The following is a 27,029-nucleotide window of genomic DNA, read 5'->3' on the forward strand; positions in this document are numbered from 1 at the left end:
AAATTAGCCAGGTGTGGGAGCGCATGCCTGCAACCCCAGCTACTCAGGAAGCTGAGGCAGGAGAATCACTTGAACCCAGGAGGTGGAGATTGTAGTGAGCTGAGATGGCACCACTGCATTCCAGCCTAGAAGACAGAGTACGACTTCATCTCAAAAAAATAAATAAATAAAATAAAATAAAATAAGCAAAATAAAGTAATAGGTCAATCGCAGTGGCTCACACTTGTAATCACACCACTCTCGGAGGCCGAGGCAGGAAGATCACCTGAGGTCAGGAGTTCGAGACCAGCCTGGCCAACATGGTGAAATCCCATCTCCACTAAAAATACAAAAATTAGCCAGGCATTGTGGTGGGCACCTGTAATCCCAGCTACTCGGGAGGCTGAGGCAGGCGAATTGCTTAAACTCAGGAGGCTGAGGTTGTAGTGAGCCAAGATCATGCCACTGCGCTCTAGCCTGGGTGACAGTGCGAGATTCCGTCTCAAAAAAATAAAAATAAAATAACAGTGTGTTCATAAACAAACTCAGGTTCCTTCCCAACCCTGCTGTACCTCCTAGATTCTCCACCTTAGAGAATACTACCATCAACTAACAGACCAAACCAGATACCTGAGTATAATCCTTCAATTCTCTCTCCTCCCACAGCCCTATTGATTCTACCTCCATAGCAGCTACCAGTATCTCTTAGTTTAATGTCCTGATCAGTCTCCTGCCTTCAGTCTTAATATCTTCCATTTCATTAGCCAAAGTATAAGCAATTAATCTAAGGTTGTCAATCTATCAGATTATTTCCCTACTTAGAATCCTTCAGTAGCTTTCACCCCACCCCTACTCCTATCCCAGTCCCTTAATTAAATCATAATGAGCTTTTAATTATTTGAATGAACCACGTTATTTCTTGTATTTAGGCTTTTGTAAATGCTGTTCCCTTTGCTTACAACTGAAACTTCCTGGCCGGGCGCGGTGGCTCAAGCCTGTAATCCCAGCACTTTGGGAGGCCGAGACGGGCGGATCACGAGGTCAGGAGATCAAGACCATCCTGGCTAACATGGCGAAACCCCGTCTCTACTAAAAAATACAAAAAAAAAAACTAGCCGGGCAAGGTGGCGGGCGCCTGTAGTCCCAGCTACTCGGGAGGCTGAGGCAGGAGAATGGCGTAAACCCGGGAGGCGGAGCTTGCAGTGAGCTGAGATCCGGCCACTGCACTCCAGCCTGGGAGACAGAGCGAAACTCCGCCTCAAAAAAAAAAAAAAAAAAAAAAAAAAAAAACAACTGAAACTTCCTCTCCCACTCCAACTGCACCTAGCTAACTCCTAACTAGCCCTCAGGTTTCAGCTTAGAGACTCCAGCAAGCTTTCTGTAACACATTCCTTTCCTTTCCCTGTTTAGGGATCTTCTCTGTGCTATCATGGCATTTGGCACAGTTTCTGGTAATTGGTTATTTATCTGTATTCACCACTAGACTCAATCTTGCATAAAGGCGGCACCACATCTAATTTTTCACCACTGAAGTCCCAAGATCCAGCAGATGGACTTAGCACATACTGATTGCAAAGGCTCAATAAAAATGTGTTGAAAGAATGAAAAAGCCCTTGTGAATGAAAGGTATGGTAATATGTTACAAGTAATGAGATGTGTAATCCACTTTCCGTAAGTCATCTGCTTAACGTATTAACAATCTCTAAGATTAATACTCAAAGTGCTGTCCTTTATTTTTATTCTCCAATATCTTCCCCAAACATCTTATTTTAGACATCAATTCAAGTGCAAATGATTCAAAATAGAACAGATCAGTTTTCCCCAAGCCTGCTGAAATGCAGACGACCACAAATGTAGCTGCACTCCTTTAATCTTTTAATATAATGAAATAGTAATGTGGATTTCCCAATGGTGAACTGATTTCCAACTATGAACTGATTTCCAACTGTGAAAGTATTTTCCATCTTTTAGCTCCTCCAAAAACGTTACTTAGCTATGTGCATTTAAAACACTGAATCTGATTTGCTGGAATGTTCGCTTTTCTTATCTACAACCATATGAACCAGCCTGCAAATTTTTTTTGTTACTGTCCATCCAGTTTCGATATTGTAGTCATACTAGACTCACAGAGTGGTACAGTAGCATTTACTCTTTTTCTACTCTGGAGAAATCTGTTTTACTTTTTTTTTTTTTTTAATATTTATTTTTTCATTGAGACAAGGTCTCACCTTGTTTCCCAGGATGGTCTCAAACTCCTGAGATCAAGTGATCCTCCTGCCTCAGCCTCCTAAAGTTCTAGGGTTATAGGTGATGAGCCACTGCGCCCAGCCAAGAAACTTATTTTAAAACAGAATACATATATGTCCCTCAACAAAAAAATAAAAGCTTTCCTGAAAATCCTGGACCTTAATCTTCTGGGAGTGACTTTGGGCTACTGCTTCAATTTCTCTAATGCTGGTCTATTGAGGTTCTTAATTTATTTTTGGATCAATCTGGTAATCGTCTTCAAAAATATTTCCATTTTGTTTAAGTTTTCATAATCACAGGTTTTATCTTGTTGGGTTTGTCCATTTCATTTGGCTTTTCAAAGAGCTAGGTTTGAAAGAGGGGGAAAAACTGACTACAGTCAAACTGTCACAACAACTAATAGTAATAAATATTCCAAACCGACTGCTCCCTTCAACTTCTCTTCCCTGCCCTCAGTAGGAAATGAGTTATTAAGGAGCTAAACACTCTTTATCCCCAACACTTTTTAAAATCACTCCACCACATGAACTTCTAACCTGTCCAAAAGATAGACAAGGTATTCAGGTTCACAACAAATGGATTAATTCCCAAACCCTTTAAGTAAAACCTATTAGGTTTGGGCATAAAATGAACCAAGTAAAAGGGTACAAAGCAGCTCTGAAAGAAAAGTACCTGTAATAAGGAAGTTGCCGTGTTCCTCCAAAGGTTCACTGTATTTTCGGACCACATGATTTAAACCAAGGTCTAGCTCATAGAAAGTAAGTGTCTGCTGGGTATTAGCTGCTGCTTCCCCTGTCGGATCATTGTCTGCTTCCTACAGAGAACGGTGGCATAAAAACTAATCAGCAGCATAAAATCGAAGATCTAGAAAGTACATCAGGACTCCAATTTACAAATGAGAAAACAGACGTCCACAAACGTCATTTTTTTTTTTTTTGAGAGACAGGTTCTCACTCTGTCACCCAGGCTGCAGTGCACAGTGGTATAATCTTTTCTTTTTTTTTGAGATGGAGTTTCGCTCTTGTTGCCCAGGCTGGAGTGCAATGGCACGATCTCAGCTCACCGCAACCTCCGCCTCCCGGGTTCAAGCGATTCTCCTGCCTCAGCCGCCCGAGTTGCTGGGATTACAAGCATGCGCCACCACGACTGGCTAATTTTGTATTTTTAGTAGAGACGGGGTTTCACCATGTTGGTCAGGCTAGTCTCAAACTCCTGACCTCAGGTGATCCGCCCGCTTCGGCCTCCCACAGTGCCTGGATTACAGGCATGAGCCATTGCACCTGACCACAGTGGTAAAATCTTATCTCACTGCAGCCTAGAATTCCTGGGCCTCAGGCTCCCAAGCGGCTAGGACTATAGGCACATGCCACCATACCTGGCTGACGCCAAATAGTTTGACAAAGTTTATGCTATAAGATAATGGCAGAGCTAGAATGAGAACTGCAATCTCCAAATTCTGGATCCAGGGATCTCTCTACTAGAGAACACTGCCTTCCATTCAAGGCAAAGAATAGTATGCTCTGTGAAAAAATACCTTAAACACAGCTTCACCTTTTTCATGAAGCTTTTCCCAATAAATATCTCGTTTCCATAGAGAGATTACTTAAATCAGAGAAAGACTATTAAATAGTTGGTTAACCTCTGAAGCATCCCAAAGAATTTCAGTAAGGCATTTGGAATATGGAGAAGATGTGCTAGCAGGACAGAATTAAGACATGAACAAGGGGCTGGGCAAGGTGGCTCAGGCCTATAATCCCAGCAGTCTGGGAGGGTGAGGTGGGCCAATCACCTGGGGTCAGGAGACCAGCTTGGCCAACATGGTGAAACCCCATCTCTACTAAAAACACAAAAATTAGCTGGGCGCAGTGGCAGTGCCTGTAGTCCCAGCTACTCAGGAGGCTGAGGCAGGAGAGTTAGTTGAACCCAGGAGGCAGAGGTTGCAGTGAGCTGAGACTGCCACTGCACTCCAGCCTGGGCAACAGAGCAAGACTCTGTCTCAAAAAACAAACAAACAAAACAAAAAAAACACATATGCACAAGGAAGAAAACAATCTTTAAAAAAACAACGAGGTGACTGAAAGAAATGCAAAGAGACAGGGTCCCCATTACCTCATAATCCATTTCCAGACAAGCAAACATTGGATTTTCAAATCCAACATCTACTCCAACTACATGATACACTAAAGTATTTGCTTTGTGGGCTTCCAGGGGAGATGAAATGGTAAGTCGGGCTGCAGCATCTCTGTTCAAAATATACACCAATTTCTGTTTCTCAATGGCACCTGTAGTTGAAGGAGATAAAACATACAAGATTCCCAGATGAGAAGAGACACTTACAGAACTAGAGTCACATCATGCTTTTCTTTTAATCATTATTAACAGCAGTAACTCTACAAGCATAACAACTCAGGATTCTGTTCTCTATCATCAGAATAGCACTTTGGGAGACTGAGGCGGGTGGATCACCTGAGGTCACGAGTTCAAGACCAGCCTGACTAACATGGTAAAACCTCATCTCTGCTAAATACAAAAAATTAGCTAGGTGTGGTGGCACATGCCTCTAATCCTAGCTACCTGGGAGGCTGGGGCAGGAGAATCGCTTGAATCCGAGAGGAAGAGGTTGCAGTGAGCTGAGATCGCACCACTGCACTCCAGCCTGGGCAACAAGAGTGAAACTCTGTCTCATTAAAAAAAAAAAAAAAAAAAAAGAATAGCAATAATGGAGCTGGGCACAGTGGCTCAAGCCTGTAACTCCAGCACTTTGGGAGGCCAAGGCAGAAGGATTGCTTGAGCTCAGGAATTCAAGACCAGCCTGGGCAGCATAGTGAGTTCTCCATCTCTCTTTTTTTTTTTAGATGCAGTCTCACTCTGTTGTCCAGGCTGGAGCGCAGTACCGCTATCTCAGCTCACTACAACCTTTGCCTCCCAGGTTCAAGCGATTCTCCTGCCTTAGCCTTCCAAGTAGCTGGGATTACAGGCACGCGCCACCACACTCAGGTAACTTTCGTATTTTTAGTAGAGGCAGGGTTTCACCATTATGGCCAGGCTGGTATCGAACTCCTGACCTCAGGTGATTCTCCCACCTCGGCTTCCCAAAGTGCTGAAATTACAGACATGAGTCACTGCACCTGGGTGAGACCCCCATCTCTTTTAAAAATAAACAGCCACTGTGCCCGGCTGAGACACCCATCTCTTAAAAATAAATAATTTTTTTTTAAAGACAATGGCATCGTGGTGGCCCCCTCTTTCCTAATACGGATCTTAAATATCCCACGAACTAGTCAAAATTTTTTAATGAGTCCTAGATTTAAGGATACTGAAAAACAGTAATTCATAAAATTATCATTAGTTTTATTCTCTGAATTAGATCTAACAATTTTATGACTACTCAGAGAGGACTGCCCTCTAGAGGCCTGATCAGATACACAAAATTGTCTTCAAAAATTTATCAGAGAAGAGACATGAATGTGAATCATCACTTCAGGCTGAAGAACGCAACTAAATTCGTTGTCTAATAACATAAGATCATTTCATTTTAGTCTTTTTGCCAAAGACAAAGAAACTGAAAAACACTCATTTCCAACTAGATGGGAAGTAGAAAAGTACGTTAAGATTTTTCCCATTGTTTTAAAAGAAAATACAACTCTTTTAAAAAGAAATGCAACTTTAAACCTAGAGTAAATCCAAACATGATGCCAAACCCATGTAAGTGATTAACTGGAACTGGCACACCACCAAGATCACAGCATTGTTATCCTAAACTAAGCACACACAGCAAGTAGAGTAAATCACTTACTAATCATAACGGCTCGCCCTTTGGGATCCACAGCTAAGAACTGGCCAGGAACGATGCGACGGCATCCACTCTTGCCAAAGGTTTCTTGGTGAATCTTCTCAAACATATTCTTAGATGGCTGGTATTCTAAGATAACAATTCGACCGGAGTCACTGCCAACTACAATGTAGTCTTTGGTGCCACCTGTCAGCCTAAAGGCCATGAGTGACCGGATAACACCGAATACTTCCACAGTGAGTAGGGTATGTACTTTGCCAGTGTTGGGGTCTGGGCGAAGCAGCTCCAAGATCTTCCCACGGGAAACAACAATTTCTTGTTGTTTGGTTCCTAGATCACCAAAAAATAGAGATCATAAACAACCAGAACCCAGCCTGCCCACCATGGTGAAATCCTGTCTCTACTAAAAATACAAAAATTAGCCAGGTGTGGTGGTGCATGTCTGTAATCCCAGCTACTCGGGAGGCTAAGGCAGGAGAATCGCTTGAACCCAGGCGGTGGAGGTTGTAGTGAGCCAAGATTGCGGCGTTGCACTCCGGCCTGAGCAACAAAGCAAAACTCCGTCTCAAAAAAAAATTAGTCAGGAGTGATGGCATGTGCCTCTAGTCCCAGCTACTTGGGAAGCTTTGGAGGGTGGACAGTTTGAACCCAGGAGTTCAGAGAATGTAGTGGGCTATAATCCTTACACTCCATCCTGGGAAACACAGCAAGACCTCTTCCCTTTAAAAAAAAAAAAGGCCGGGCGCGGTGGCTCAAGCCTGTAATCCCAGCACTTTGGGAGGCCGAGACGGGCGGATCACGAGGTCAGGAGATCGACACCATCCTGGCTAACACGGTGAAACCCGTCTCTAGTAAAAAATAGAAAAAACTAGCCGGGCGAGGTGGCGGGCGCCTGTAGTCCCAGCCACTGGGGAGGCTGAGGCAGGAAAATGGCAGGAACCCGGGAGGCGGAGCTTGCAGTGAGCCGAGATTACGCCACTGCACTCCAGCCTGGGCGACAGAGCGAGACTCCGTCTCGGAAAAAAAAAGGACAGGCACAGTGGCTCACACCTGTAATCCCAGCCCCAGCACTTTGAAAGGCTGAGGCAGGCAGATCACTTGAGGTCAGGAGTTTGAAACCAGCCCAGCCAACATGGTGGGACCCCATCTCTACTAAAAATACAAAAATCAGCCAGGTGTGGTGGTACGTGCCTATAATCCCAGTTACTTGAGAAGCTGACTCAGGAGAATCGCTTGAACCTGGGAGACGGAGGTTGCAGTGAGCTGAGGTCACACTACTGTACTCTAGCCTAGGCGACAGAGCAAGACTACATCTCAAAAAAAAAGAAAAAAAGAAAAGAAAACTTCTCTATCATTTTAGATAAAAAGGAAGACTGAATTGGAAAAGGAATCTGAAAGATAAAATTAGTATTAAAAATGTGCTTTCATCCGGGCACAGTAGCTCATGCCTGTAATCCCAGCACTTTGGGAGGCCAAGGTGGGTGGATCACGAGGTCAGGAATTCGAGATCAGCCTGGCCAACATGGTGAAACCTCGTCTCTACTAAAAATACAAAAAATTAGCCAGGCGTAGCAGCGCACGCGTGCAATCCCAGCTGCTCGGGAGGCTAAGGCAGAAGAATCGCTTGAACCCAGGAGGCGAAGGTTGCAGTGAGCCAAGATCACGCCACTGCACTCCAGCCTAGGTGACAGAGCAAGACTCTGTTTCGAGAAAAAAAAAAAAAAAATGCTTTCAAAAATTCTATCCAAACTCCAGCTGAGATTCATTGCATCACATAGTGAAGTCAGTCACAAATCTCCAAATTCCCATATACGTATTTCCTTAATCAAATGCAGCAAAGAACAACTAAATTACCCAAATGAAGCCTCAAACCCACAGAAAGAGCCATAATGAGGATCAGAGAAAATAACATGAAATATGAATGCTGTGTGGTCAGTTAGGCTGCTGCTCACTATCACACATTAAGTATTCAGATTTAAACCTCAACAAAATTATGTCATACTCTACACAATCATGAACCTCCTGCATTACTTGGATTGACTCACAAATGTTAAATCTGCAAATGGCAAGAAAAAGTTTTTATTTTATAAAGATTAGTATCTCGCTTTCAGTAACTTCGTATTTATATTTCCTAATCCAATATTTGAAATTTCACACAATTCAAACCTGGCCTTAATCCATCTTTACAAAAATATCCCCCACATGGTGAACATAAGCAAATGATCTGTTTCCATGCAAGCAGCACTCCCTACCTAAATTGCACTTTCCCTTTTCTCTCATACAAAAGTTCTATCTCTTCAAGCACTAAACCAAGGTCCAACCTTCCCTTTACTTAAATTACTCTCTGATAACCTGACAAACACCTTTAGACATTCTTTTTACCCAACCTGATGTCAAATTCAAAATCAAGGACCAGGTCTTACACATCTCAGTGTGTCTCACCGCAATTAAGCAGCCAAGAATTGTGTGCCCTGACAAGAATCATTGCACAACGTGAGCTAGGAAATGCATCTGAAATAGGTAACAGATAATGCACCAGAACTTAACACCTCATCTCATAATCTGAATTGTTTACATTTACCAACTGCTTTGTCATAAATGGAAAACATTTCCTGCCCAAGAGACTAAACAAGATATGTATTAATTCACTTAAAATTTCAAAAGATGGTAACAAGAGAACTTACCAGAAAAGTTGCCATGAATGGCAAAGCTGATGCCAGTGGCTCTCTGCAAGGTTAAGTTGTACAGAAACATGGTTGCAGGAAATCTGAGTCACCCAGACCTCCAGGTCTTGGTTACACCAACAGTACTGAGTCCAAGAAAGCTAAGGAAATAGAAAACAGAAAAATAGCTGGGAGGCTATTACTTCAACAGACATTTCTGTATGGGAAATTCTGGATGAGGACAGCAGAACCAGTAGAGCAAGCCCTATTAAGAAACAACAGGCCGGGCGCAGTGGCTCAAGCCTGTAATCCCAGCACTTTGGGAGGCCGAGACGGGCGGATCACGAGGTCAGGAGATCGAGACCATCCTGGCTAACACGGTGGAACCCCGTCTCTACTAAAAACTACAAAAAAGTAGCCGGGTGAGGTGGCGGGCGCCTGTAGTCCCAGCTACTCGGGAGGCTGAGGCAGGAGAATGGCGTAAACCTGGGAGGCGGAGCTTGCAGTGAGCTGAGATCCGGCCACTGCACCCCAGCCTGGGCGGCAGAGCAAGACTCCGTCTCAAAAAAAAAAAAAAAAAAAAAAGAAACAACATATGTGGCCGGGCATGGTGGCTCACGAGGTCAGGAGTTCGAGACCAGCCTGGCCAACACAGTGAAACCCCCGTCTCTACTAAAAATATAAAAATTAGCTGGGCATGACGCTGTGTGCCTGTAGCCCCAGCTACTCAGGAGGCTGCAGCAGGATAATCACTTTAACCCAGGAGGCGGAGGTTGTGGTGAGCCAAGATCATGCCGCTGCACTCCAGCCTGGGCAACAGAGTGAGAGTCCGTTTCAAAAAATGAAACAATATACGATCAGGCGCAGTGGTTCACACCTGTAATCCCAGCACTTTCGGAGGCCGAGGCAGGTGGGTCATGAGGTCAGGAGTTCAAGACCAGCCTGGCCAACATAGTGAAACCCTGTCTCTACTAAAAATACAAAAATTAGCTGGGCATGGTGGAGAGTGCCTGTAATCTCAGCTACTCAGGAGGCGGAGGCAGGAAAATAGCTTGAACCGGTACCCAGGAGGCGGAGGTTGCAGTGAGCTAAAATGGTGCCACTGCACTCCAGCCTGGGCTACAGAATGAGACATTGTCTCAAAAAAATAAACAAACAAACAACATACTTTTAATTAAGAGCGCCCTCTAAACGACAAGTCAAGATGCCATATATTTTCCCTTTAACCTCACAGGAATCCTATTAAATTGCAGTATTATACCTATTTTATAGATAAGAAAACTCAAGTGCAGAGATTAAATCACCTGCCCAAGGTCACTTAACAAATGGTAAAAATGTTGCAAGCTGGAATCTGTAACATTAATGCAGTATTAGGCAACTTGTCACAAAAACTAAGTACCTCGGTTTACTTGTATTCCAATAAGCTATACATTAACATAATTCAGCACCCAAAAGCATAGCAAAAAGCTCCCTCCAACCCATTACCTAGCCATCCAGTTCTCCCTGGGGGAATCTAGTTTACCAAGTTATAACGTATCCGTTCAGATATTTTTTATATATACAAATAAGAACATACATTTATACCGTAGAGACGGGGTTTCACTATGCTGGGCAGGTTGGCTTCAAACTCCTGTGCTCAAGTGATCTCCCACCTCAGCCTTCCAAGGAGCTGGGGCTACAGCACCTGGCTTATACTGCACTTTATTAACCCTTTTTAACCTTTAACCAAGGGTTGGGTACTGTATTTCATACACTCACACTATATTGCACCTTATTTCGTATTACTTTATCTGCACAATAAACAAAGGGCTATCTCATTTTTACTTTGCAGTCTCACAGTTTTCCAATGAATGGGCATATTATAATTCATTTAGCCAATAGCCCACCTAACATTCAGGTGTTTCCAATCTCTTGCTATTACGAATACTGCTACAAAGAAAGTCCCTTGTATGTAGGTCATTCATATGCTCGTATGTCTCTAAAATTAATTCCTGTAAATGGAACTGTTGGATTGAGGGATTCATAGATTTGAAAAGTTGTTAGGTACTGCTGAACTGCCTTTCAAAGAGACGTCCAATTACATGTCCAGCAATGTATGAGTCCCCATTTCCCCACAACTAGCCAAAATGGTTAAGACTTGACCTTTGCTAATCTACAGAAAATTGGTTTATTAAGTGTACTTTTCATTTGCATCTCTTATATAACTGTATATTCAAGGATTGATTAGAATTTAAAATTTCAACTTACTCATCACCAAAAACTAAAACAAAACCATTTCTGCTGCGTCAGGAGGCGGCCTTCCTAAAGAAGTATACAGTCACAGAAAAGGATTCTTTCTCAGCAAATAGGACTGAAGACAGCACAAACTGTACCTCTGCCATAATTACCCAAAACTATACCTATAGATACCACTACAAAATAAACTATGTTTCCCCAGTGCAATTATTTATAAACAAAAGCATAGGAGACCAGCCACGGTGGCTCACTTGACCTTGGGAGGCCAAGATGGGCGGACTGCCTGAGCTCAGGAGCTCAGGAGTTCCAGACCAGCCTGGGCAACACCGGGAAACCCCATCTCTACCAAAAATACAAAAAATTAGCCAGGTGTGGTGGTGCGCATCTGTGGTCTCAGCTACTTGGAAGGCTGAGGTGGTAGGACCACTTGAGCCTAGGAGGTGGAGGTTGCAGTGAGCCAAGATGGCGTCACTGCACTCCAGCCTGGACAACAGAGTAAGACCTCGTCCCAAATTAAAAAAATAAAGCACGGGACCTTGAGAAATCCAGCTTCATTGGTATAGAATTAACATACAGATTTGATTTTATTGTTAAACGAGGACAGAATTAGGAAGAAACGTCCTCATAAATAACTACTATTTCTGGGCTGGGCAAAAGCAGGGTGGCAAGATAAATCCTCCAGGCTAGAAATGGGTCCTAAGAGATATAAAATTTTCTACTTGAGACTAAGGTACATCTTTAATGTTCTAGGACCACAGGAAAAGACAAACAAAAAGGACCGAGGTTGAAAGACCAGGGAGTGGAGAACCAACCAACAAAAAAAGCAAAAGAGAGGAAGCTAGGAGCTGCTTCTGAATCCTTGAACAGCTCCCCCCGTTACTTTTCATATTTTGTAGCTGACGAGAACAGTCTACTTTCCCCTTTCCTTATAACTGATTCAATCCATTACAAACCTTTGGAATTCATTTTTTCCAAACCTAGTTGGATTCAGGTTCTCCAGCAACACTTTAATTCTTGGGTAGTGGAGGAAGGTGCATTTCGGAGGATGAGTCCAGTACTAGAAAAACTATATACCAGGCTGGGCGCGGTGGCTCACGCCTGTAATCCCAGCACTTTGGGAAGCCGAGGCAGATGGGTCACTTGAGATCAGGAGTTCGAGACCAACCTGGCCAAAACGGTGAAAACCCCTCTACTAAAAATGCAAAAACTAGCCGGGCGTGGTGGCACACGACTTTAATCCCAGCTACTGGGGAGGCTGAGAGGCGCGAGAACAGCTAGAACCCGGGAGGCAGAGGCTGCAATAAGCCGAGATCACCCCACTGCACTCCAGCCTGGGCGACAGCGAAACTTCGTCTCAAAAACAAAGCAAACAAACAAAAAACATATACCAGATAAATTTGGTAAGCTTTAAAACTTCCCCACGTCTGGGCTGGGGGCGGTGGCTCACGCCTGTAATCCCAGCACTTTAGGAGGCCTAGGTGGCTGGATCGCCTGAGGTCAGGAGTTCGAGACCAGCCTGGCCACCATGGTGAAACCCCGTCTCTACTAAAAATACAAAAATCGGCTGGGCGCGGTGGCTCATGCTTGTAATCCCAGCACTTTGGGAGGCCGAGGTGGGTGGATCACGAGGTCAGGAGATCAAGACTATCCTGGCTAACACGGTGAAACCCCGTCTCTACTAAAAATACAAAAAAATTAGCCGGGCGCGGTGGCCCCAGCTACTTGGGAGGCTGAGGCAGGAGAATTGCGTGAACCCGGGAAGCAGAGCTTGCAGTGAGCCGAGATCATGCCACTGCACTCCAGCCTGGATGACAAAGACCGACTCCGTCTCAAAAAAAAAAAAAAAATCAGCCGGGCGTGGTGGCACGCGCCTGTAATCCCATGTAGTCTACTCGGGAGGCTGAGGCAGGAGAATAGCTGGAACCCGGGGGGCAGAGATGCAGTAAGCCGAGATCGCGCCACTGCACTCCAGACCGGGCGACAGAGCAAGACTCCGTCTCAAAAACAAAACAAAACAAAACAAAAAACTTCCCCCACCTCTGTTTACCATTATTACAAAAAGCTTGTATGACTGCTCACTGCATCTTCTCCATCCTCCAAGGAAACATCATCGCATTTAAACTCTATCCTCCATTTCGCAAATAAGAAAAGAGAGGCTCAGGGGAGGTGACAAGTTGCCCAACTACCAAAATACAAATTCAAACTGGAGTCTTGGCTCTGAAGACTGTTTCCGTTATTTACGCTTTTAACATGCTCCATCATTCCATCTTCCCATCGGTGTACCATTTACTCTACCCAGAGGGAGACATCCACGCCTCCCGCTGCTTGTCACATCTCCCCCGTATCAGAGACCCCAGACGTTAAAAGCAATCTCCATGAGCCCTATTTTGAGCTAGGACATGTTCCCACCCTGTGGATGGAAGCGACAGATGATTGCAGGAAGCCGTTTTCGCGCCCCAACCATTCCTCTGCACCTCCTCCTGGTCCCCAACCTCGGACCTCTCGGGCCTAGACTGCCCGTGACCCCCGCCAAAGTCTCGGGCCCCCCTTCCATATCGCCGCTCTCCGCCTCCCCGAGCCCGGGGAAGTCTCCAGGCTGTTTTTTTACCCTGCAGCGAGAAGGATGGTGTGGATATCCGACGGATGCTACCTCCCTTCAAAACTTAAGCCACCACTGACTCCAACATACTGGCGTCCGCCATTAGACCGCAAGACAGGGGCATTCCGGTGGCGCGCGGCGGAAAAAGACACCCAACCCGCGCCTGAAGAATATATATAATTTTTAAAAAATGCTTCCGTCTTGCTTCCACACCGCATTAAAAATTACTTAAACATGCTTTATTGCTTTGCTTTTTCCAGGAGAACAGAAAATTAATAGGTTTTTAGAAGTAGACTTTTTAAAAAAAACACAGGAGTTCATTGGGCACTTCTGTGGGCTGCCCCAAAGAGGCGCCAACGAAGAGGGGGCCTCGAGGGACCGGAAGTGCCTAATGCGGACCAAGATGGCGGACCTTGATTCGCCTCCGAAGTTATCAGGGGTGCAGCCGCCGTCTGAGGGGGTGGGAGGTGGCCGCTGCTCCGAAATCTCCGCTGAGCTCATTCGCTCCTTGACAGAGCTGCAGGAGCTGGAGGCTGTATACGAACGGCTCTGCGGCGAGGAGGTGCGGGGCCGAGCCTCTTGTTTTTCATGGAGGATCTAGGGAGAGTGGGAGCCTTCAGTCGGGGAATCCGGGCTGTGGGAAGCTCTCCTTGCTGGGGGATACAAAAGAGCGGGAAAACAAAGAAGCGGAAGCGTAGTCGGATATATGAGTAGACCTGTCAACTCTTTTCACGCTGTCGGACGCGCCGAGCTTGTTTTCCCTGATACCTGGGCGATCTGCAGCCTCTCCTGCCTAGACCCCCATTGATTTTCCTGATCCATGATCACCAGTTTCTCCACGGGAGTGAAGTTAGTCCGAGAGTATTTGCCAAAGTGCTTGGTTCTCAAAGTAATAAGCGCCCTTTTGCATTGGTTTAATTTAAAAATTATGAAAAGCGTTTCATCCTGTAATTTAAGAGGGAAGTCTTTGCAGGTAAACTTCTTGAACCGTTTTTAAGAATTCCCCTTGTGGGGAGTGATTTGGGGGTGTGATTTTAGCGTTTCGGTCAAATGCACATCTTTGTAGAGGTTTGAACTTTTAAGACTCAGGCACAATTCTCTAATCTTGGACAGGTCACCTCATCTCTTGTACCCTTGGCATTTTATCAAATGAGGGTTGTGGACTAGATTCTCCAGTTCCTTTCAGTTCATAACGTTCTATCTCCCGTCTCCTTTAATTTTCAGTGGCAACTCGATGCTGTCAATTCACTTTCAAATGTCAGTTGGGTTCCTTGCCAGTCAAAAGAGATCTAAGCTCTAATCTAAGACCAAACTTTTAGCAAAGTTGAGCACGAAAGGCGCTTTCAGCCTGAGGGAGAGGGGATCGTTGATGTCTTTGAGTATTTTCAAGTGTCAACTTGCACTAACTCTAGCAATTTCTGATACATTTTCAGCAAGATGTGTGTGGTGTTTTTTGTTTTGTTATTTTTAGAAACAAGGCCGCTCTCTGCAGGCTGGAGTGCTGTGGTGCTGCAATCAGAGTGGATGAAACTATAGGCACACACCACCATGCCTGGCTAGTTTAGTGTATGGGTTTTTTTTTTTTGTCTGGCCTCAGCAAGATGTGTTTTAAAATTTAGTATCTTACCGGGTGCGGTGGCTCACACCTGCAATCCCAGCGCTTTGGGAGGCCAGGACGGGAGGATCACCTGAAGTCAGGAGTTCGAGACCAGCATGACCAACGTGGTGAAAACCAGTCTCTACTAAAAATACAAAATTAGCTGGGCATGGTGACGCATGCCTGTAATCCCAGCTACTCGGGAGGCTGAGGCAGGAGAATCACTTGAACCTGGGAGGTGGAGGTTGCAGTGAACCAAGATAGTGCCATTACACTCCAGCCTGGGCAACAAGAGTGAAATTCTGTCTCAAAATATATATGTATATACATATTTTTAGTATCTATTTATCTATATATATATTTAGTATCTTGACTTAACATTCCTAAGCTTGCATTCATTCAGTCATTCAATATGTTGGGTGGAAAATTATGGAAATCCTACAGACAAAATAATATAAGTTCTGTATTTGTATTTGATGACTGTCAAGAGGAAGTCTCCCTCTGGAACCTACTGAACGATTTTAATAAAAATGTATCTGGCTAGCTGGGTGCAGTGGCTCACGCCTGTAATCCCAGCACTTTGGGAGGCCGAGGTGGGCGGATCACAAGATCAGGAGATCGAGACCAACCTGGCTAACATGGTGAAATCCTGTCTCTACTAAAAATACAAAAAATTAGCCAGGCATGGTGGTGGGCACCTATAGTCCCAGGTATTCAGGAGGCTGAGGCAGGAGAATGGCGTGAACCCGGGAGGCAGAGGTTCCAGTGAGCTGAGATCGTGCCACTGCACTCCCGCCTGGGCGACGGAGCGAGACTCCGTCTCAAACAACAACAAAAAATGTATATGGCTGAGCGCGGTGGCTCACACCTGTAACCCCAGCACTTTGGGAGGCCGAGACAGGTGGATCACCTGAGGTCAGGAGTTTGAGACCAACCCTGGCCAACATGGCGAAACCATGTTAGTATCTACTAAAAATGCAGAAGTTAGCTGGGTGTGGTGGTGGGCGCCTATAATCCCAGCTACTCGGGAGGCTGACGCATGAGAATCGCTTGAACCCGGGGGGGCAGAAGTGGCAGTGAGCCAAGATCACGCCACTTCACTCCAGTCTGGGCAAAAGAGAATTTGTCTCAAAAAAAAAAAAAAAAAAAAAAAATGTATAGCCGGCTAGGCACAAGTGGCTCACACCTCTAATCCCAGTTCTTTGGGAGGCTGAGATGGGCAGATAGCTTGAGCCCATGAGTTGGAGACCATCCTGGGTAATGTAGTCAGACCTCGTCGCTACAATAAATTAAACAGTGGACCAGGGTTGTGCATGCCAACAGTCACAGCTGTTAGGGAGGCTGAGGTAGGAAGAGCGCTTGAGCCCCCCCTCAAAAAAAGAAAAAAAATGTATGGTTAATTTTAATGGCTGTTGTTGAACTATATGCCACATACCATGTTAAGCACTTTGTGTGATTTCCTGTTTGACTAATTCAACAGCCTAATGAGATATGTTTTGCTATCGCTGTTTTACAGATGAAAAAACCGAAGCAAAAAATGTTACATTAATTGAGGTTGCACAGTAAATGGCTTGAATGAGAGAGAATTAGATTTATAACCTCTGGCTACTGACTATGCACCAAGAAGAAAATTTGGTAACTGTCACTGGAAATTTCGTTTGTTTAGGCATTTTTTTTTTTTTTTTGAGACGGCATTTCACTCTTGTTGCCCAGGTTGAAGTGAAATGGCGCAATCTCAGCTCACTGCAACCTCCACCTCCCAGGTTCAAGTGATTTCCTACCTCAGCCTCCTGTGTAGCTGGGATTACAGGCCCCCACCACCACACCCAGCTAATTTTGTGTTTTTAGTAGAGACAGGGTTTCAGCATGTTGGCCAGGCTGGTCATGAACTCCTGACCTCAGGTGATCTGCCCACCTGGGCCTCCCAAAGTGCTGGGATTACTTTGGGATCCAGTGCTGGCCAGGCATTGTATTTTAAATGTCTTCCTATATTAGGCACTATGCTAATAATACTGACTAAAAGTTTATTTCTGCCCATTATGGTGCTCATCTGCCAGATGGAACAAGATACATGTAAGATATCAATCATGCAACATAAGTGCAAAATGAAGCATTATTAAAGTCTAAGGAGAGCATAGTGGAAGGAAAAAAGGATTTGGAAATGCGATTCACCCTTCAGCTAAGTAATTGGATTAGATAACTCTTAAGGTTCCTCTGATGATTCTGCTGACAGGATGTTTCTCTGTGTTTCAGAAAGTGGTGGAGAGAGAGCTGGATGCTCTTTTGGAACAGCAAAACAGCATTGAAAGTAAGATGGTCACTCTCCACCGAATGGGGTGAGTCTGTACATCTCAGAAAGAGCTAATGTAAATTCCAACAGGGTCAATTGGACAAGTGACCATTTTTTAAACTTTCTGTTATAAACACCAGTTGAGCTTGAAATATAAAGGGTATTATCTCAAGGTAAAGTGAACAACTAAGGGTATTAGTTCCATGGTTTTCAAAGACTCCTTGGACCAGCAGTACAAGCATCACACCTTGTTAGAAATGCAAATCCTAGGGCCCTATGCCAAACTTACAAAATCAGAAACTCTAGGTCTGGGGTCCAGGAAGATGTATTTTAACAAGCCTACCAAGTGATTCTAATGCATAGCCCAAGTGTGACAACCACCTTTTTTTTTTTTTTTTTTTTTTTTTTTTTTGAGATGGAGCTTCATTCTTGTCCCCCAGGCTGGAGTGCAGTGGTACAATCTCGGCTCACTGCAACCTCTGCCTCCCAGGTTCAAGCAATTCTCCTGCCTCAGCCTCTTGAGTAGCTGAGATTCCAGGCATGTGCTACCATGCCCAGCCAATTTTTGTATTTTTAGTAGGGACAGGGTTTCACCATGTTGGCCGGGCTGGTCTCAAACTCCTGACCTCAAGTGATCCACCTGCCTGGCCTCCCAAGTACTAGGATTACAGGCATAAGCCACTGCGCCAAGCTGAGAACCAGCATTTTTATAGACTGGGTGTATTTGTTAGTCATAAAAATTGTTCCTTGGCTGGGAGTAGTGGCTCATGCTTGTAATCCCAGCACTTTGGGAGGCCACATCTGGAGGATCACTTTTGACCCTGTCTCAAAAACAGAAAATAAAAATAAATAAATAAATAAATTAGTTGGGCATGGTGGTGTGCGCCTATAGTCTCAGCTACTCAGGAGACTGAGACAGGAAGATCATTCGAGCCCAGAAGTTGGAAACTGCAGTGAGCTATGATCGTGCCACTGCACTCTAGCCTGGGTGGCAGAGTGAGAACCTGTCTCAAAAAAAAACCAAGTTGTTCTTTGATCTCACCATCCTCTCACAGAGTACTGGTTAGTGCGTCTTTTGCTCACTTAGCAATTGAGAGAATTTGTTCTCTAATTCTTTGGTTGTACCTATTTATGGGTGTCTTTATTGGTTTTATAAGTTAATTTTGGCCAGACACGGTGGCTCACACCTATAATCCCAGCACTTTGGGAGGCTGAGGCGGGTGGATCAGAAGGTCAAGAGATCAAGACCATCTCCTGGCCAACCTAGTGAAACCATGTCTCTACTAAAAATACAAAAATTAGCTGGGGTTGGTGGCACATGCCTGTAGTCCCAGCTACTCAGGAGGCTGAGACAGGAGAATCACTTGAACCCAGACAGCAGAGGTTGCAGTGAGCCGAGATCGCGCCACTGCACTCCAGCCTGGCGACAGAGCAAGACTCCATCTCAAAAAAAAAAAAAAAGAGTTAATTTTTTATCAAGTATAGATCTGAGTTTACAGTCAAACATTCTTGAGAAAAAGCTGAGTGCAGAGCAAACTGAGCTAAGAGTTATAGGTAGGTATGAAAGAAGTAGAAGACACAGTGTCCATATGCAAAGAAAAGTTTCTCTCTCTTACCCTCTGCCCTATGGTTATGTGTATGCTGACTATGTGTTTCTCTAGTCCTAACCTGCAGCTGATTGAGGGAGACGCAAAGCAGCTGGCTGGAATGATCACCTTTACCTGCAACCTGGCTGAGAATGTGTCCAGCAAAGTTCGTCAGCTTGACCTGGCAAAGGTAATACATCGAGCTTTTCTTTTTTGAGACAGGGTCTTGCTGTGTCGCCCAGGCTGGAGTGCAGTGGTGCAATCACAGCTCACTACAGCCCCAACTTCCTGGGCTCAAGCACTTCTCCCACCTCAGCCTCCTGAGGAGCTAGGACTACAGGCATCCACCACCATGCCCAGCTAGTTTTTGTATTTTTTGTAGAGATGGGGTTTTGCCATGTTACCTGGGCTGATCCTGAACCCCTGGGCTCAAGTTATCCTTCCGCCTTTCGCCGTGTTGGCCAGGCTGGCCTCAAACTCCTGACCTCAGGTGATCTGCCCTCCTCGGCCTCCCAACATGCTGGGATTGCAGGTGTGAGCCACCTTGCCTGGCCAGTAGCTTCTTTACTGCCCTCTACTAACTCAAACATCAAAATGTCAATGGGGCTGTGCGTGGTGACTCACACCTATAATCCCATCACTTTAGGAGGCCAAAACAGGAGGATTGCTTGAGCCCAGGAGTTCAAAACCAGCCTGGGCAACATGGGAGAACCTTGTCTCTACAAAAAAATACAAAAATGAGCTGGGCATGGTGGTGCACACTTATATCCCAGCACTTTAGGAGATTGAGGCAGGCTGATCTCTTGAGTCCAGGAGTTTGAAACCAGCCTAGGCAACATGGCGAAGCCCTGTCTCTACTAAAAAATACAAAAATTAGCCAGGTGTGGTGACGCACACCTATAGTCCCAGCTACTTGGGAGGCCAAGGCAGGAGGATCGCTTAACCCCAAGAGGCAGAGATTGCCGTGAGCCAAGGTCATGCCACTGTACTCCAGCCTGAGTTGCAGAGTGGAGTTGCAAATTAAAAATAAATAAATGAGTTAATAAATGCCAGCTTCTATTAAAAAAAAAAAAAAAGCTACCACATTAGAGATTAGAAGAGCACCTTCCAATAGAAATCTAATGTGAGATAACAAAGCCAGACAAAAATATCACAGAAAATTTCAGACCAGTAGCTCTTATAATATAGACAGAAAGGCACTCAACAAGCCGGGTGTGGAGGCTCACACTTGTAATCCCAGCACTTTGAGAGGCTGAGACGCGTGGATCACGAGGTCAAGAGATCGAGCCCATCCTGGCTAACACAGTGAAACCCTGTCTCTTAAAAATACAAAAAATTAGCCGGGTGTGGTGGCAGTCGCCTGTAGTCCCAGCTACTCAGGAGGCTGAGGCAGGAGAATAGCATGAATCTGGGAGGCGGAGCTTGCAGTGAGCTGAGATCATGCCACTGTACTCCAGCCTGGGCAACAGAGCAAGACTCTGTCTCAAAAAAAAAAAAAAAAAAGAGATACTCAACAAAACCTAGCAAAGCAAGTCTAGCAATATATAAAGAGGATTATATACTATGGCCAAGTGGAATTTATCCTAGGAAGACAAGGTTGATTTAACATCTGAAAATCAATTAAATGTAATGGCCAAGACCACAATTACTTTTGCACCAACCTAATAATACACCATATTAATAGAAAAAAGGACAAAAAACACATGATCACCTTATAGACTCAGAAGAAAACATTTGACAAAATTCTGTGCCCTTTCATGGTAGAAACACTCAACAAATTTGGAATAGCGGGGAACTTCTCAGCCTGATTAAGGGCATCTGTGAAAAACCACAGCTGGCCAGGTATGGTGGCTCATGCCTATAATCCTAACGCTTTGGCAGACCAAAGCAGTAGGATCTCTTGAGGCCAGAAGTTTGAGACCAAACTTTGGAACATAGTGAGACCCTATCTCTACAAAAATTTTTTTAAAAAAACAACCCTCAGCTAACATCATACTTACTGGTGAAAGATGTTATTCTTTCCTCCTAAGATGAGGAACAAGACAAGGGTGTCTTACTATGTCTCTAGAACAAGCAAGCATGTTTAAAAAAAATTTTTTTTAATATATGAGTTGGTGGCTGTATGGTTCTATCCAGGGCAATTAGGTAAGAAAATGAAGTAGGCCAGGCATGGTGGCTTACTCCTGTAATCTCAGCACTTTGGGAGGCCAAGGCCGGCAGATAGCTTGAGCTCAGGAGTTTGAGACCAGCCTGGGAAACATGGTGAAACCCTGCGTCTACAAAAAATACAAAAACTAGCCAGGCATGGTGGCACACGCCTGTAATCCCAGCTACTTGGGAGGCTGAGGTAGGAGGATAGCTTAGGCCCAGGAGGCAGAGGTTGCAGTGAGCCATGATTGCGCCACTGCACTCCAGCCTGGATCACAGAGTGAGACTGTGTCTAAAAAAAAAGAATGATTTGGCCGGGCGCGGTGGCTCAAGCCTGTAATCCCAGCACTTTGGGAGGCCGAGACAGGCAGATCACGAGGTCAGGAGATCGAGACCATCCTGGCTAACACGGTGAAACCCCGTCTCTACTAAAAAAAAATACAAAAAACTAGCCGGGCGAGGTGGCGGGCGCCTGTAGTCCCAGCTACTCGGGAGGCTGAGGCAGGAGAATGGCGTAAACCCGGGAGGCAGAGCTGAGATCCAGCCACTATGCTCCAGCCTGGGGGACAGAGCGAGACTCTGTCTCAAAAAAAAAAAAAAAAAAAAAAAGAATGATTTGATCACATTATTAAAATTGTATGATACCTGTCAATGGTCTTGATCGTCATCAATAACAGTTGCGTTAACAGTAATGGTGGTGGTTGTGAGATTGCTATTGACAGCTTAAAAGGACATATGGTTGACCAGTTTCAGCTCCTGAATCTCCCTACCTTCTTGAGGGGTGTTTTTGAAAGAATAGGACATTGTTTCTAAGTACCAAATCTTTTTGCAGAACCGCCTCTATCAGGCCATTCAGAGAGCTGATGACATCTTGGACCTGAAGTTCTGCATGGATGGAGTTCAGACTGCTTTGAGGAATGAAGATTATGAGCAGGCTGCAGCCCACATTCATCGCTACTTGTGCCTGGACAAGTCAGTCATTGAGCTCAGCCGACAGGGCAAAGAGGGTCAGCATCCCAAACTGTTGGTTTTTAGTTAAAATCATCTGTGATCTGAAGTAAGCAGACTCGACCAATAAAAACACATCAGTTTTTAGGAAGTTTTCTTTTTTCTTTTTCTTTTTTTTGAGACGGAGTCTCACTCTTGTCAGGATAGAGTGCGGTGGCACGATCTCGGCTCACTGCAACCTCTGCCTTCTGGGTTCAAGCGATTCTCCTGCCTCAGCTTCTTGAGTAGCTGGATTATAGGCACACACCACCACACCTTTCACCATGTTGGACAGACTGGTCTCGAACTCCTGATCTCTGGTGATCTGCCCGCCTTGGCCTCCCAAAGTGCTGGGATTATAGGCTTAAGCTACCGTGCCCAGCCAGAAAGTTTTCTTATCTGGTAGTAGGCCATACGTAGGTCCTGTACCATCCTGGGGCAGGCTTTGTTAAACTAGTCCCCGCTATGTGTGGTTTCACTTTCTGCCATTTCAGTTACCTGCAGCTTCAGTTACTCATGGTCAACCTTAGTCCAAAAATATTAAGGAAAAATTCCAGAAATAAACAACTTACTAGTTTTAAGTTGCTTGCTGTTCTGAGTAGTGTGATAAAATCTTGTGCCATCCTGTCTGTCCCTTTATCACAAGAAGGGTGAGTACAGTACAATAAGATATTTTTTAAAAAGAGGCTATACTTGCATAACTTTTTTTATGGTATATTGTTATATTTTATTATATATTGTTAATCTCTTAATGTGTCTAATTTACAAATTAAACTTTATCGTAAATATGCATGTATAGGAAAAAACATAGTATATTCAAGGTTCAGTACTGTCGATGGTTTCGGGCATCCATAATGGTCTTGGAATGGATCCCCTACAGATAAGAAGGGACTACTGTATTCCCATTTTATGGAAAAGGAAGCTGAATCCAGATCTACTGATTCTCTGACCAGCGGGTTCTTTGCACTTGACCATATTGCCTACTCTTAAAATGAAATTCTTAGTCTGATGTTTTAGATCTTCCATGATCTTGACACACCCTGTCTTTCTAGCCTTGTTTAATGGTATTCACTTATGCATCCATTCATTGTGCAAGTATTTCTCAAGCTCCTCCATATGCCACAGAATATGCTACTTGGAATACTCTGCAAATATTCTTTTCATCTTTCTGCTTCTATCACTTCGTATATTTCATTCCCTTTGCGTGGAATGTTTGTTCCTCCTGTGCAGGTGTCAGAATCCTGCCCATCTTCGAGAGGTGGGATGTCACCTTCTCTAGGAAGCCTTTTCTCATTACTTTAACCAGAAATGTGACTTTTTGACACCTTTCTTTTTTTTGAGACGGAATCTCGCTCTGTTGCCAGACTGGCATGATCTTGGCTCACTGTAACCTCTGCCTCCCAGGTTAAAGGGATTCTTCTGCCTCAGCCTCCCGAGTAACTGGGACTACAGGCGCACGCCACCACGCCCGGCTAATTTTTGTATTTTTAGTAGAGATGGGGTTTCACCATGTTGGCCAGGATGGTCTCAATCTCTTGACCTTGTGATTCACCCATCTTGGCCTCCCAAACTGCTGGGATTACAGGCGTGAGCCACAGTGCCCATCCTTTGGCACCTTTCTTATGACACATCATGTACTGTATTTCACTATTATTATTTGTGCACAAACTTGATCTCTTCTACTTGATCCTAACTTCTGTGATGGTAGGATCAGGGCTGATTCATCATGTAGTCATATATATTACTAGCACAGCACCTTGCACATAGTAAGTACTTAATACGTATTTGCTGGATGAATAGTATTACACAAAGTGACATGGACCTGACACAGTACCATTCTTTACTTGAATTTTTATTTTCTCCCTATTGAGCAGGGAGCATGATTGATGCCAACCTGAAATTGCTGCAGGAAGCTGAGCAACGTCTCAAAGCCATTGTGGCAGAGAAGTTTGCCATTGCCACCAAGGAAGGTGATCTGCCCCAGGTGGAGCGCTTCTTCAAGATATTCCCACTGCTGGGTCTGCATGAGGAGGGATTAAGAAAGTTCTCAGAATACCTTTGCAAGCAGGTATGGACCCTGATTGCTTGGCAGGATAATTGTGTGGCTCTCTGCCTACAGATTGGGGCACTGGATGGATCCACTTTCTATGGATACTTTCTCTCTTCTGGATATGACTCCCCTTACTGCCCTTGCTGTGTAGCCGGGCAGGACTGGATGCGTGTGTTCATTCAACACACCTGTTGCCAGCCTACTGTGTACCAGGCATGGCCAAGACATCTGCCAATGCATATTCATTTCCAACAGACCAGATGAAAGCATATGAAATTAAAATGCAAGTTCTCTGACAAGTTGAATCATTCTTTTTTTTTTTTTTTTTTTTTTTTGAGATGGAGTTTCACTCTTGTTGCTCAGGCTGGAGTGCAATTGCATGATCTCAGCTCACTGCAACCTCCGCCTCCTGGTTCAAGCAATTCTCCTGCCTCAGTCTCCCAAGTAGCTGGGATTATAGACATACGCCACCACGTCCAGCTTATTTTGTATTTTTAGTACAGACTGGGTTACCCCATGTTGGTCATGCTGGTCTCAAACTCCCAACCTCAGGTGATCCACCCGCCTCAGCCTTCCAAAGTGCTGGGATTATAGGTGTGAGCCACCGCGCCCGGCCTGAATCACTCTTTTAAAACTCAAGCAATCCTGCCTCAGCCTCCCAAGCAGTGGAGACTACAGGCACATGCCACCGTACGTTGCTAATTTTTTTTTTTTTTTGGAGAAACGGTCTCACTGTGTTACCCAGGCTGGTCTCAAACTCGTGGCCTCAAGCAGTCCTCCCATCTCAGCCTCCCAAAGTCCTGGGACTACCACCCCACCCAGCTGTTTTTTTAGCTATATGTCTATGTGTGTCATTCCCCTCCCACAAAAAAATTCTCTGTCAGACCATTATGATGTCGTTAAGAAAAATGATGCCGTTAAGAAAAATGATGCCGTTCGCTAAGCGCTGACATATTTTATTCTCTAACGTGGTTTGTTAAACAGGGTATAAAACAATATGTTGTCATTCCTGTTTAAAATGAGGGAGTCAGCAATCAAGATATATTTGTATAAGCGTAGGATTTCTTTTGGAAGGGTTAACAATGGTCACTTCTGAAGAAAATTGGGAAATTAAGAGACACAGGTTAGAAGAAGAACCACTTTTCACTGAATATTCCTTTGTTCCTTTGAAATGTTTAAGTATGCATTTTACTCATTCTAAAAAATTAATGAAAAACAAAATACAGGCCGGGCGCAGTGACTCACGCCTATAATCCCAGCACTTTGGGAGGCTGAGGCGGATGGATTACCTGAGATCAGGAGTTCAGGACCAGCCTGGCCAACATGATGAAACCCCGTGTCTACTAAAAAAAATACAAAAATTATCCAGACGTGGTGGCAGGTGCCTGTAATCCCAGCTACTCGGGAAGCTGAGACAGGAGAATCGCTTGAATCCGGGAGGCAGAGGCTGCAGTGAGCTGAGATTGTGCCATTGCACTCCAGCCTGGGTGACCAGCGAAATTACATCTCAAAAACAAAAAAAAAAAAAAAAAAAATACCTGCTCTATGGTACTTTTTTTATCAGTATACTTTGCCACCTGGGACCTAGAAATGGCTTCTACCTTTAATCCAGTAAAAGTCCCTTCTGCAGTACCCAGGTTTTGTCCTGCTTGAGAAAGCACTATTAATGATAGCATGCCAGGCATAATGGCTCACATAATTCCAGCACTTTGGGATGCTGAGGCAAGAGGACTGCTTGAGGCCAGGAGTTTGAGACCAGTCTGGGCAACATAGCAGGACCCCATCTCTACAGAAATTTTTTAAAAATTAGCCGGGTATGGTGGCTCTTGCCTATAGTTCCAGCTACTCAGGAGGCTGAGGTGAGAGGATCACTTGAGTCCAGGAGTTCAAGGCCACAGTGAACTACGACTGTGGCTCCCTTGTACTCCAGCCTAGGCAACAGAGCGAGACCCTATCTCTTATTTTAAAAAATGATAGAAAGTTACACTTTGAGATTGTTGGAACTGAGGACTCTCTCCCTTGGCTAATGGCAGTCCATATTTTCCAAGAGAAGAAAATAATGGAAGAGGAGCTACACCATGCTCACATTCCTTGTCCTGCCTGATGCTCAGACTGTCCCTCAAGGGAGTTTCCTCTGTGCTGCCTGGGCTTCTAAACATCAAGGGAAATGTGAAAAAAAAGAAAGCCGATGGGAGGCCTTTTTGGAAAATTGAGACATACCTGGTGTAAGGCTGGCCTTTCTGGGGAATGTATGTGGGTCTTCTCCTTTTTTAGGTGGCCAGTAAAGCTGAGGAGAATCTGCTCATGGTGCTGGGGACAGACATGAGTGATCGGAGAGCTGCAGTCATCTTTGCAGATACACTTACTCTTCTGTTTGAAGGTGAGCCTCTTTCTCCACTCTAGAGAGACTGGAGACATTTCTGTATGACACCTGCATCCTAGCCTTTCTTCTCACCCTTCTAGTTTGATGACTTTAATTTAATCATGTAGTTTACTGTGTATTAATTGAGTGGAGAATTAAATAACTTCCAGATTCAGTGCCTGATAAGCAAAGATTAGAGTCTCTCCAGTGTTTTGATCCTGCCTAACCCTCAAACCCCAAACTCCGTAAGAATAAATTTAACTCTAAAATAAATTACTGAAAAGCGAGTGATGCTGATTCCAAAGATGCTGCTATAGAAAATAGTATCAATGTAACTTACCAAATGCCTGCTGATGTACCAAGCACTGTGCACATTTAACATATTTGCTTAGAAACCCCTAGCATTGACAAGGCCTATTTTGTGTTCATTTTAGAAAGTGAAGCAGCCAAAAGGATTGACCTAGACCCTCGGTTAGTCCCAGATGGAGCAAGT

General features: G+C 44.6%; 2 protein-coding genes and 1 non-coding gene across 6 annotated transcripts in view; 1 reads left to right on the forward strand and 2 right to left on the reverse strand.

Moving 5' to 3' along the window:
• The window catches only part of LOC105491292 (splicing factor 3b subunit 3), a 53,744-nt gene extending 40,078 nt beyond the window's left edge, over positions 1-13,666 (reverse strand). Inside the window, exons 1-5 of the mRNA XM_011757535.2 lie at positions 13,526-13,666; positions 8,704-8,843; positions 6,023-6,349; positions 4,336-4,508; positions 2,899-3,040 (exon numbers count right to left, since the gene is read on the reverse strand). Of these exons, the coding sequence (XP_011755837.1) occupies positions 2,899-3,040; positions 4,336-4,508; positions 6,023-6,349; positions 8,704-8,773 (712 nt within the window). The 5' untranslated portion in view covers positions 8,774-8,843; positions 13,526-13,666. The remainder of the gene's footprint in view (positions 1-2,898; positions 3,041-4,335; positions 4,509-6,022; positions 6,350-8,703; positions 8,844-13,525) is intronic.
• Positions 5,636-5,714, reverse strand: LOC112428322 (small nucleolar RNA SNORD111). The gene has a single exon (XR_003020357.1). It is a non-coding gene; the product is annotated as a small nucleolar RNA SNORD111 (small nucleolar RNA).
• Positions 13,667-13,890: 224 nt separating the features above from the next.
• Positions 13,891-27,029, forward strand: part of LOC105491545 (component of oligomeric golgi complex 4) — a 40,075-nt gene continuing 26,936 nt past the window's right edge. For 2 of the 4 annotated variants that reach the window (XM_071084917.1, XM_071084920.1), the window contains exons 1-6: positions 13,891-14,078; positions 17,367-17,449; positions 19,065-19,179; positions 21,970-22,144; positions 23,999-24,192; positions 26,449-26,554. In XM_071084917.1, coding sequence (XP_070941018.1) covers positions 13,908-14,078; positions 17,367-17,449; positions 19,065-19,179; positions 21,970-22,144; positions 23,999-24,192; positions 26,449-26,554 — 844 coding nt within the window. In that variant the 5' untranslated portion in view covers positions 13,891-13,907. Of the gene's footprint in view, positions 14,079-14,119; positions 14,490-16,628; positions 16,749-17,366; positions 17,450-19,064; positions 19,180-21,969; positions 22,145-23,998; positions 24,193-26,448; positions 26,555-27,029 lie in introns of those variants that run through there. The other 2 variants (XM_071084918.1, XM_071084921.1) reach the window with 2 other exon arrangements.

Source organism: Macaca nemestrina, chromosome 18 (assembly GCF_043159975.1).
Source record: "Macaca nemestrina isolate mMacNem1 chromosome 18, mMacNem.hap1, whole genome shotgun sequence".
In the NCBI taxonomy this organism is placed as follows: Eukaryota; Metazoa; Chordata; class Mammalia; order Primates; family Cercopithecidae; genus Macaca; species Macaca nemestrina.